The sequence below is a fragment of the Panthera leo genome, chromosome B1 (genome assembly GCF_018350215.1).
Source record: "Panthera leo isolate Ple1 chromosome B1, P.leo_Ple1_pat1.1, whole genome shotgun sequence".
Classification (NCBI taxonomy): Eukaryota; Metazoa; Chordata; class Mammalia; order Carnivora; family Felidae; genus Panthera; species Panthera leo.
This window is the reverse complement of record NC_056682.1, coordinates 48,771,779-48,784,558: the sequence shown is the minus strand read 5'-3', so window position 1 is coordinate 48,784,558 and position 12,780 is coordinate 48,771,779. Positions and strand designations below refer to the sequence as shown.

The 12,780-nt window shown below is 44.5% G+C and overlaps 1 protein-coding gene across 2 annotated transcripts in view; it reads right to left on the bottom strand.

Annotated features, from left to right (window-relative positions):
• EPHX2 (epoxide hydrolase 2) overlaps positions 1–12,780 on the bottom strand; it is a 77,609-nt gene that overhangs the window by 47,481 nt on the left and 17,348 nt on the right. Inside the window, exons 3-6 of one of the 2 annotated variants that reach the window (XM_042934925.1) lie at positions 8,446–8,602; positions 7,037–7,227; positions 5,197–5,319; positions 2,032–2,106 (exon numbers count right to left, since the gene is read on the bottom strand). In XM_042934925.1, coding sequence (XP_042790859.1) covers positions 2,032–2,106; positions 5,197–5,319; positions 7,037–7,227; positions 8,446–8,602 — 546 coding nt within the window. The remainder of the gene's footprint in view (positions 1–2,031; positions 2,107–5,196; positions 5,320–7,036; positions 7,228–8,445; positions 8,603–12,780) is intronic. The other variant, XM_042934926.1, reaches the window with a different exon arrangement.

The window sequence follows — 12,780 nt, the reverse complement described above, 5'->3', positions numbered from 1 at the left end:
GACTGCACCAGCATTCAGGGAAGATAGAAGGAATAGCTCTGCCCCAGAAGTAGACGCCCCAGGCCTTTAATTTGGAGCGAAGACAGAGGGGGTGATAAGGCAGCTCTGATCACACTCCTTCAAGGTCAAATGAGAAATGTATCGAAAGGGACTGGACCTTCAAGCCTCAGAGGAGAACAACCCTGTCCTTGGCATTGAAGCCACAAGGATACAGCCCAGACCCCAGGCCCCAGGGAGAGTCCCTAGCTCCTCAATACCGGAGATGAGGTGTGAGGGGACCTCATGAAACGCTCACCCCTTCAGGAGCCCCAAAGGTTACAGGAGGGGCGGCACTGACGCTGACCAGTAGCTTCAGCCCTTTCTTTCTATCCGGCTTCCATTTATCCTTCCGTGCCTACCTCACCAGGCTGCTAAGCATTCACCGCGGCAGCCTCCGCCCTCACAGGGCCCATCCCAAGCGCTCCAGGCACCACTATTATACAAGGACCTGTGAATGTTTATCTCAGTAGACTGGAAGATTCCTGAGGTCACAGAAGACCCTCCATTCATCTCGGTATTTCTCTCCATGCCTGGCAAATAACAAATACCCAGTAAATATCGGAGGGGCTGTCCTCCAGGGCAGCAGGGGGTACTACGCCCCGTGGTCTGCATGCGGTATTTTAATTATCGTTGACCCTTGAACAAGGTGGGGACAAGGGGTACTGACCCCCACCCGGAGTCGAACATCTTCATGTAACTTTTGACTCCCCCAAAACTGAACTACTACTAGCTTGCTGTTGACCGGAAGCCTTACCGATAATAAGTTGATTAACACGTATTTTGTGTTCTACGTCTCATATGCTGGAATCTTACAATAAAGTGAGCTAGAGGAAAGAAAACGTATCTGAGAAAATCATAAGGGAGAGAAAATGCATCTAGAGCACTGTTCTTACAAAATCCTCATATGAGTGGACCCATGCTATTCAAACCCGTGTTGTTCAAGGGTCAACTGTAATCCACACAAGAACGCTGAAGGCAGGTATTAGTATCACCTCATTATAAAGCTGCGTACACTGAGATTCAGAGTGATAAAGAAATGTACCTGGGGGCACCTAGGTGACTCAGTCGGCTAAGTGTCTGACTCTTGATTTAGGCTCAGGTCATGATCTCGTGGTTTTGTGAGTTTGAGCCCCATGTCAGGCTCTGTGCTGATTCTGTAGAGCCTGCTTGGGATTCTCTCTCTCTCTCTCTCTCTCTCTCTCTCTCTCTCTGCCCCTCCCCAGCTTGTACTCTCTCTCTCTCAAAATAAATAAATAAACTTAAAAAGAATTATTAAAAAAAGAAAAAAAGAAATGTACCTAAACTTGCAAACTTGGTGCCCATGCCAGGATTCAAACTGGTTCTGCCTGTCTCCAAAGCAACTATCCCATCTTGTTTAGCATACAAGCTGACCTGCAGCTTTGGGTCCCTTTTCATTTAAATGGGACCAATGACAAATTAAGAGAGATCCCAAAGTGAATCCACTGAATGGGGTTAGGACATTCTAACACCTGCTCTGTATCCTGGCTGGCTCAGGAGTCGAGGCCCCTCTGCACATGGCCTTGGCTTTGCCATAGCCCTGACCGCCAGATGTTTTAATGACCACTTCTGTCCTTTGTCCTCACTCTGGGTTCCTTGAGAACGAGTCTGTCTTGTTCTCATACCTGGCCCTTGTTGACACCAAGGCAGTGGGTGATGAATATGTGTTGGAATAGAAACAAGTTCTCCCCAGAACACAGGCCAGACACACATGCCCTTTAGCACCTCCGGGCCACTCAGGGCCCCATATAACCTGTTGTTCCAAAGGAGTCTGACTACATCTGTCACACTGCTTTGCATATCCTAAGGCGTGGTGCCTTCCGACTTCTGTGGACTGCTACTCGTGGGAAGTACTATTTCCCTACAAGCAGCGGATGTTCGACTACCCTTGGTATTTAACAAATGTCTCTGCAGATCCGTGTAGGTGGCCTATTTAGGGAGGGCGCGGCAGCCTGGGAGAGAGCGCTCACATACCTTTATTGGCACATAGCCATGGCTCACGTCCCTCGGATTGCATGCGATTGGCAGAGCGGTGGCAACTTGGAGAAGCTGGACGGAAAAGAGGTACAGTAAGAGAGGCGGCAGCCTCCTTCTGTGAGAAGTTCTGAGAGAGCTTCCAGAACTCCAGAGTGCTGGCCTGTGCTGTGGCCTCCTGGGTCCTCCGGGGATTTCCCAGCCCATGTCCCTCTCCTGCAGGCACACAGCTACATTTCTCTTCTCCCCTCTCTCTCAGGTCAGAGTAGCCCATGACTGAGTCCTCTGACAGAAGGGTATGGCCTATCAGCCTGACCCATTAAAATCCCCCTCGATTCTCTAAATTCTCTACCCCACCTCTCCCAGGTGAGAGCCTGGTGTGACCTGGGAAACTACCGGCGGAAGATGGTGGGTCCTCCGTCAACCTGGGTCCTTGAATGGCTGCATGAAGCAAAGCCCCTGGCTGCCACCAACTGAACTTCACATAAGGAAAAAAAAAACAACAAAAACCAACTGCTCTAAAACACTGAGATTTTGTACTTCAATTAATAGAATTCTTCTCTGTGGCAGTTCCTCAAGTGGTCACCCAGGCACCTCTTGGACAGCATTAGGGATGCAAAGTTCACCGTCCCATCACTGGATGGCACTGCTGAAGGGATTCTCTCTCAAGATGGCCAAAATCAAACTCTCTCGGCCTCTGTATTCATCTGCTCGAGCTGCCATAACAATGTGCCACAGACAAGGTGACAGAAACAACAGACAGTTATGTCTCTCAGTTCTGGAAGCTGGGTTGGTTCTTCCTGAGGCCTCCCACTTTGGCTTGCGATGGCCGCCTTCACCCTGGGTCCTCACATGGTCTTCCCTCTGTGTGTGTGTGTGTGTGTGTGTGTGTGTGTCCTAACTGCCTCTTCTCATAAGGACACAGTCATAGTGGTTTAAGGTCTACCCCAATGACCTCATTTTACCTTAATCACCTCTTTAAAAGCCCTATCTCCAAATATAGTCACTTCTGAGGTCCTGGGGCTTTCACATGAATGAATTTGAGGTGGAAGGGGGCAGAGTTCAGCCTGCAGTCCCCAGGTCTGTCCTCTGGAGTCCCAGGAGGTCAGATAACCCATCTTTGTATGACATCTGGGTAAAGAAGAAAATTCCTGAACAAAGGGTGCATAAGGGGCTCCTTTGACTCATTTGTGTCAGGTATCTTGAGACAAATGATAAAGGATAGGATGCTGAGCACACCTAAGTGAATTTATTCATGACAAGTGACATATTAGTGACTTCTACTGCTAGATCTCTCATCTTTAGTCCCAAAGCTGTAACTGAGGAAGAAGTGGCTCCCATCAGCTATCCAGTTCTCTGACCTCTAAAGCGCAGGAAGTAAACTATGAAATCCACCTCCCTTTTAAACATGGAAGAGTCTGCCTGGGCATCCTCCGAGGGTGGGAAACAGAAGGCAAGCCCCCTACCTCTGTGGCATCTGGAGGGGATTCAGGGTGTGGCAGGAGGGATGGGCAGCTTGGTGGCCTCTGATGACAATGAGCCTTGTCGGGCCTGAGGAAGCCAAGACACTGACCATAGGCCAGTGTGCCTTGGGACTCTTCTTCTAAGATATCCCTGACTTCCTAGGTCACACCCTAGCAGATGTCCCACTGCTTCCAGGGCTGAGGGGGTGGGGGTTTCCTGTTCTTATAGTTCTCCCGCCATTTATACAATTTACAAAGCCTGCTCAGAACTGAGTCCCATAGCCTTCCTGAGAGATAAGGGGTAAGTCTCCTCCACTTAAAAAGGTGTAATTTTCATTTTCATTTCATTTTTCCTTTTATCTTGCCCATACTCTGGAGAAGGAGACAGGTGAGGCACAGTTTACTTTTCTGATTTTACAGGACAGGTATCTGTGGCTCATATATGACCAGGGGATACTAGTTAAGTGGGGCAAGCAGGTGGCTGCTGGGATTCCACGTTTTCTTCTCTGCTGCGCAAGACCTCCAGGCTTGTGGAAGGATAAATCAAGTCTGGGCAAGACGCTTTGAGGTTGTGAAGTCATTAGTATTTTTGTATTAGTATTAGTCATTTTGTATTTATTTGTTAAAGATGACAAATCAATTGTCCCTGTCATGGGGGCTAAATTTGTGTCCCCTCCAAATTCATCTGTTGACATCTTAATCCCCAGAGCCTCAGAATGGGACTGTGTTTGGAGATAAGGTCTTTAAAGAGGTCACTTACGTTAAACGAGGTCATTGTGGAGTGAGCCTACTAGAGTTAAACTATAATCTGGCTGGTGCCCTTGTAAGAGGAGGGCGTTTGGACACACACACAGGGCAAGACCATGTGAAGACAGAGAGAATGTGGCCATCCATCTACAAGCCAAGGAGAGAGGCCTCAGAAGAAACCGTCCCACCAACACCTTAATCTTGGACTTCTGGCCTCCTACCCAGACTGCCTTGGCCACCCAGTCTGTGTACTTTATGGCACCTCGGGAAACGAACGCAGTTCCCTTTGAGAAAATGGTTGGGATGGCTGTGACGTCCAGCTGGCTTAGCCAGGCATATGTCCCTCCCTCCTCTCGCATTATGCTGACACAAGCAAAGCAATGCATTCCTGCAAAAGGCTTGTATTAACTGTTCCGCCTGGGCTCAGCGGGCTCAGCCATCTCAGGTAGACTTCTCTAACAACAAAAGGTTCCTCAGCTCTGGCACAGAAGGCTAACCCCTAGGCCGCCATCGGACATCATTAAGGGCATCCCATCCTCCTCTGTGAGGGATGGTTAACTAAACCACTCTGAGTGCCAGCAATATGATCAGGCAGACCAGGTGAGGACTGTGCCCTGCACCCCCATGGGGTCAGGCCTGGCAGCTAAATTCTCAATATTTACTCTAAAAAGTCAAGGCTGGTGGGTTTGAAAGCCTCAATCTTATCTTGGGTCTTGGTTCTTCTGACTCTGACTAGTATGGATTCTCGTTCTCAGAGCAGTTTCTCTGTTCATGACTGCAAAGAAAGAAATACAAAGCTCTTCAAGGACATCATGCTGATTGCACAATAGGTACTGGCCTCCCACCCAGGAGGTTCAAGAACTCCCAGAACCGGTTCTCCCCTCCCTTGCTGTTTCTTGCACACCTAAGCACTGGTGACTGGCCAAAACCCAACCTGGCGCAGCCGTAAAGTTACCTGTACCCCAGTTACTTTCTCCAGTTCCCTCAGGGCTGTGTCTGTGTCACGGACGAGAATGGTGACCATCCCCAAGTCACGAGCTGGCTTCAGATTAGCCCCGATGTCATCCAAGAATACAACCTATATCCAAATAGCACAGATACTAGAATCACCACCGGCCAAAGCAAAACTCATGCGTGAGGGACAACACCGGAAAGAAACACATTAAAATGCAAACACTGGTTATTTTATGACAAGATGAAGAGTTACTTTTTCTCCATATAATTATTTACTCTTAAAGTTAAAAATATTTAGGGGTGCCTGGGTGGCTCAGTCGGTTAAGTGTCCGACTTCGGCTCAGGTCATGATCTCCCAGTCCATGAGTTTGAGCCCCGCATCGGGCTCTGTGCTAATAGCTCAGAGCCTGGAGACTGCTTCGGACTCTGAAGCTTCCTCTCTCTCTGCCCCTCTCCTGCTTGCACTCTATCTCAAAAACAGAACAACATTTTTTAAAAAAAGTTAAAAACATTTAATTACATGAGCATACACATAAACATACAGATAGATACACTTATTCCCATGTGCACTTATGGGTTTCAGCCTGAATTCTGAAACTGTAAGAAAATTAAGGAAGGATATAAACTTATCAGGGTGACATCAAAATAAATTAATCTAGGAAATCAACATGTATGAACAGACGAACAGACAAAAAAAAGTGTAGAAAAGAACTGTAATAAGGGCAGATACTAAAACAAATTATCAAGCCACAGAAGGTAAAAAAAAAAAAAAAAAAAAAAAAGGGGGTGGTGGTGGTGAGGGGGTGTTAGAAGATAGACATGTTAGTGAAATAGAAGAGAGCTGAGGAATAAACCCAAATATAAACAATTCGTGTTGTCTGCCTGATGAGGAAAAATAGTATTTGAAAGATTATATAATTATTTTAACCGTTTTGGGGGAAAAAATGGATGCTTCCTTCACACCTCATCCCAAAATAAATTCTGAATGGAGCAAAGATGGACATTTTAAAGTTAAAAGAAAATCCTTAAAGTTGTAGAAGAAAGCGTAAGCGCATTCATCATCTTGGATTACGGCAGGTCTAGAATTCTAAGCAGCTCACACGACCCAAAAGTCAGAAATGAGAAGACGTTTATTTATACGCACACTAAAATTCAGAGCACTGTTACAAGGCTTAATCCAGGGACTAAGGGGAGCAAGAGCAAAGTATGAGAGGAGAGAGGAAGACTTCTGGGATTGAGCCTGATAAGGATTCCCCATGACAGAGTTCAGGGTTTCATCTGATGAGCTCGTGGACAAGGTGGGGCCAATGAGAAAGAGTCAGAAACATCAGTGAAAGGAATTTAATCTTGTTCTGATTGCCTTTTTTGAAAATTAGAGGTGGAGAATACAAGGAAAACAGTTATAGAAATAGATAATTAGAGACAATATAAAGACAGAATTTTAGGGGTGCCTAGAGAGACAGCTGTAATATTGGAGCCCAATTCTGCTCACCCTTTGGTGGGGTGACTCTTACCAGCCTTGTGGTCTTGGGAAAGTCTCCCAGGGTCTATGTTCCTTTATAGGTAAACTGAGGCAGCTGGTCAGCAGTTTTGACAATACCTGTTTTGACCAATAAAAGCCACAGAGAGGGGCCAGATGCCCACATCTTGTAGACTGTTCTAGACTGAAGGGATGGGTAAAGTCCTTTATAAGTCCTGGCCTGGGAGAACAGGACCCTGCCACTGGACCTAGAGGTCCTACCAGGCTCCAGATGTCCCCCACCTGCTCACTCCTCCACAGTTTTTCTTAATTGCAGTATCTCTAGAACATTCTTTTTCACTAAAAGGAAGTGTCTACATACCTCATTGGGGCTGGCGTTCAAGGTGTCCAGTACAAACTTGTAGATCCGAGGATCAGGCTTGGCCATTCTGATCCTGCATGACTCTACCAGGAAGTCAAAGTGTGGCCTCAGCTGACACACCAGCTGGGCCAGGATGCCCCTCTGAGCACTGTCATCCAGCCAGTTGTTGGTGAGGAGGCAGGTTGTATATCCTGAGAGAGAAGACACCAGTGACTGGACCAGATACAGGACTTTGCTCTGAGAAGCTCTGGGTACCCCACGGAGAAGGGGCCAAGCAGGGTTCTGTTTATTTACATCAACCTCTTGATGCCCAGCGTCTAAACTGACAGGTTGGAAAAGAAGCATCTTCACCCATTAGCACCTCCTGACACAGAGACCTGAGAGTGAGTTAACTGTGTACATTAAGGGCTTCCAGAAGCTTGGATAGAAACACTACATCCCTCAATTCCCTGCAACTGTAGAGCAAGAGGTTGTGACCTTCATCAGCTCATATGATCCTCACCACCTTTGGGGTAGGCGAGACAGATCTTACCATCCACTTTTACAGCAAACAGAAGCTCAGAAAAATTATGAGCTGCCCTGAGCCACACAGTGAAGGCAGAACCCAGCCAGCTCAGAATTGTGCCTTTGAACTGCCCTGCCAGTGCTTCGTCCAGTCTATAGTACTTAAGACTCGGCTCAACTATAGTTCGAAACACCTGCCTTAACTGTCAGAGACTGCATTCCCATTTCAAAACTAGAGGAATGTAAACAGAGACAGCATTATCCCCTGGAAGGGCAAGAACCAGGAGCTGCTGGGAACAAGATACTGATGAGTCAGTGGTGAGACCCTGTGCCTGTAACATGAGTGAGAGATACGGACATGGGATGGCTTAGCCGCGACCAGATAAGTCTACTGATGAGCGGGTAGAATGATTTCGAATATGCCTGTGACCAAAAGCTGGGTCCTGACACTGAATAAATGTCTATCGGATAAACATGATCTCACGTCTTAGACCATTTGACACCATCTGAATTCGTGTCAGCTAGCTCATAGCTCAGCCCCTTTGACATTCAAAGGTCAAGACAATCACAATTGCTTAAAAGGCCTTGATTTTCAATCACTGTGGCAAGAAGTTGGGTCATTCTGGTCATTACTAGTGTCACTAGAGGGAGAGAATTTTGCTCACAAGGCAGTCTCTGGCACAAATTGCTTTATTAAATAAAATTCTTACATTTTCCCAGCTATTCTGATGGTGTTATTTTTTGCCATTTGATAAAACTTACTTTGGGGCTATGTTTTAAGAATGGCTTTCCATCGAGGTCCAGAAGACTTGTGATCTCAGAGCACATCTAGATGTCTTCTGACCTAACCTTTCCAAGGGTTCTGGTGTGGATGGTTCCGAGAACGGCCAGTATTGGATCCTTACCCTGCTTTCTGAGAGCAAGAGCCGCCTGAAGCATGGGGTGGTTGATCTTTGTTGCAGCCGCCTTGCCAAAGATTTGACTTACAGAGAAATTCTCAGGGAGGCGGATTCCAGAGTCCTGAGAACACTTCCTGCAGTTTTCTTCCATGAGTGGCATCCACTGTAAAAATGAATTCATAAGGGACTATCAATTCGTACAACCTTCTGTACAACCCCTTGCTGTGATCCAGCAACTCCACTCCTAGACACACACCCAACGGAATGTCACCATTCCCAAAAGACATGTTCACCAAAAGACATGTACATACATGCACTATTCTAGGGCACTGTAGCAGCACTGTTCCTAAGAGTCCCACACTGCAAACTACACAAATGCCTCTGTGATGGGCTGAATGGTGTTTCCCCCAAATTTATGTTGAAATCTTAACCCCTCATACTTCAGAATGTGACTACTCTTGGAGGTAGGGTCTTTAAAGAGGTGATTAAGATAAAATGAGGTCAGGAGTGGGCCCTAATCTAATCTGACTGGTATCCTGGTAAGAACAGGAGATTAGGACACACACACACACACACACACACACACACACACACACACACACACACAGGAAGGACTGAAGACATAGGAAGATGGCCACTACAAGTCAAGAAGAGAGACCTCAGAAAAAACCAACCCTGTCACACCTTGATCTTGGGCTTCAAGGCTCCAGAGCTTTGAGAAATAAATTTCTATTGTTTAAACCACTAAGTCTGTGATATTTTGTTACAGTGGGCCTGTAACTAATAAGTATAACTAATATACTTATTAAGAGCAAAATGGATTATGATACATTTACGCACTATGATAGCAGCCCTATTTGTAATAGCTCACATTGAAAACTACCTAAATACCCAATAGCAGAATGATAGGCCATAAATGAACCCATGCATACGTGCTCAAATAATTTACAACAAAAGAGCCGAGAATACACAATGGGAAAAGGACAATCTCTTCAATAAATGGTGTTGGGAAAATTGGACAGCAACATGCAAAACAATGAAATTTGACCCCTATCCTACATCATACACAAAAATTAACTCAAAATGGATAAAAGACTGAAACCATAAAACCCCTAGAAGAAAACGTAGGTGGTAAATTCCTTGACATAGGTTTTGGTGATGATTTTAGGAATCTGACAACAAAAGTAAAAGCAACAAAAGCAAAAATAAACAAGTGGGACTGCTTCAAACTAAAAAGCTTCTACACAGCAAAGGAAGACATCAACAAAATGCTAAAATTAAAAGGGAAACCTATGGAATGGAAAAAACATATCAGATATCACATATCTGATAAGGAGCTAATATCCAAAATACATAAAGAACTCACACAACCCAACAGCAAAAAAAAAAGCAAAAAATTTGATTAAAAAACATATGGAAGATCTGAAAAGACATTTTTCCAAAGAAGACATACAGATGGCCAAGAGACACATGAAAAGATGCTCAACATGACCAACCATCAGGGATATGCAAATCAAAACCACAGTGAGATATCACCTCTCACCTATCAGAATGGCTTTTACCAAAAAGACAAGAAATAACAAATGTTTGTGAGGATGTAGAGAAAAGGGAACCCCTCCGCACTGTTGGTGGAATGTAAATTGGTACGGTCACTGTGGAAAATGATATGGAGGTTCTCCAAAAAATTAAAAATATAACTACCGTATGACCCAACATTCTACTTCTGGGTATTTATCCAAAGAAAACAAAAACACTAACTCGAAAAGATATCTGTACCCCCATGTTCACTGCAGCATTATTTATAATAGCCAAGGTATGAAAACGAACCAGGTGCCCATCAATGGATGAATGAATGGATAAAGAAAATGTGATATATAAATACAATTGAATGTTATTCAGCTATAAAGAAGAACAAAAATTTTGCCATTTGTGACAATATGAAGATCGAGGGCATTATGATAAGTGAAATAAGCATACAGAGAAAGAAAAATACCATATGATTTCTCTTACATGTGGAAACTAAATTAAAAACTGAAACCAAAACAAAACACACAAAAAAAGCCAAACTCATAGATACAGAGAATATGGCTGCTAGAGGCAGGTGGGGGTAGGAGTGGGAGCAATGAATGGGGGGGGGGGGGTCAAATGATAAAAAATAAGGGGGTTGTTCCTGGGTGGCACAGTCAGTCGAACGTCTGAGTCTTGATTTCAGCTCAGGTCATGATCTCACAGTTCATGAGACTGAGCCCCATGTCGGGGTCTGCACTAACAGCACACAGCTTGCTTGGGATTCTGTCTCTCCGTCTCTTTTGCCCTCCCCTGCTCATGCACTCTCTTTCTCTTAAAATATTATTTCTCTCAAAATAAATAAATAAACTTAAAAAAAAGACACAAATGCCAAAATGGATGCAAGATAAAATATAAAATGCAAATAGACCAAAGCCATTAAGGGAATTAAAAAAATAATGGAAGAATTCACCTTTCCATAAAAATAATAAAACTCTTCCAGGCTTAGACTATTATACAAGTAAAAAAATATATATAGTTAAGTGGGAGAGTTACGTAAGTAGATTTGCATTTTAGGGAGGTCATCCTGGAAACAGTGAAGAGGGTTGGAGGAAGGGAGAATAATTAGAATTTTCACAAGTTCCCACCATCACAAATATCCACCTACTGGCATCTGTGGCCAAGAACTCCATCTTCCCTTCCGTTGCCATAGATAATGGTCTATTGCTCTTATCAAGTTCAACCCCTCCATCCAGATTCCATTCCTTTGGGCTTCAAGAACATGGCTCCATCGGGTCTCCCTTCCTTATTCCTCTATCAGCAACCTTCCTTGCTAGTGGATCATTGGCATCAGCATACAAGCATGTTGTTTTCATAAAGGAAACCTCTTTCCCCTCCCACTACTGTCCCATTTTTCTGCCCCACTTTGCCTGAAAACTTCACGTAGTCTTCAACCCCTTTTTCTCATTCTTTCCTGAACATGCTCTGATCAGGCTTTCACCTCCACATTCCAGGGGCTCCTCTAGGCAATGACCTCCATGTTGTGTTGCTGTATCTAATGGGCACTCACCAGGCTTCTACCTGACCTAGCAGTTGCATTGATACAGATGACCACTCTCTTCATCTGAAACTTGATAACTTCTTGGCTTTGAGGTCTCCTCACTCTCCTGATTTTTCTCTTATTGATGAAGATTCATTCTCCATCACTCATTGCTGGGTCTTCCACATCAACCTGACCTTTAACATCAGAGTACCTGGGGGTCTCGATGCTCCATTTATACTTCCTTTCTCCACAATCATACTGAGTCCAATGGCATTAAAAGTGCCATCTACATGCTGTGTGTGTGTGTGTATTCATATTCAGCTTGGACATCTTTATTCAACTCTGGGTTTGCATATCCAGCTGCCTATTCTACATTCCATTTGGAGATCATTAAGCATTTCAAATTAAAATATCCCAAACTGGGCACCTGATTTCCCAGCCCCACAGTGATGAACAGCAACTGATACTTCTGGTTTGTTCTGGCCAGAAACCTTTTATCCTTCATTCCTCTCTCATATTCACACTCGATCCATCAGGAAAACCTGTTGAATCTACGGGCAAACTATTCCAGACTCGGACCACTTTTTACCGCTTCCACCAACATTCCTTTAGTCCAAGCTACCGCCATCTCTCACTGAGTCAGGTTTTAAAAGTATCATTCAGGAGGTGGATCTGAGGTTTGTCCTCCCATCTTCTCATTTGGCTGCCTCTCGAATAAACCTTTTCCTTGCTGTAAATACATATATATACTGTCACTTCACCACTCAAAATCTCCCAGTGCCTTTCCATCTCAGGGTGAAAAAAAAAGCAGAATGGATAAACAGATTGGAGTATATTCACACAATGGGATATCATACGGCAATGAGAATAAAACTATTTATAACTACGCACAATAACATCTATGATTCTCCAAATATAAGGTGGAGGAAAAGACAACAGATACAAAAGAGTTCAGCTGCGTAGTGGTTCCATTTACATAAAGTACAAACAGTGATCTCTAAGGTTAGAAGTCCGGAAGTGTAGTTACTCTTGGAGAGGGGCGTGTCTAGAAGGGGCATAAGTGGGGTATCTACAGTGTTGATCATGTTTTATTTCTGGATAAATAAAACGTGCTGTCAGTGAAAATTCATTAAGCTGTACACTTGGTGTACTTTTCTGTCTGTGTTGCACACACAAATGATTAATTAAAAGATGACATTCCTTCCCATGATATGACTTTTTAGAAGACAAATTGAATCTAAGTAGCATTGATCCTTGAACAATGTGGGGTTGGAGGCACTGACCCCCCGTGC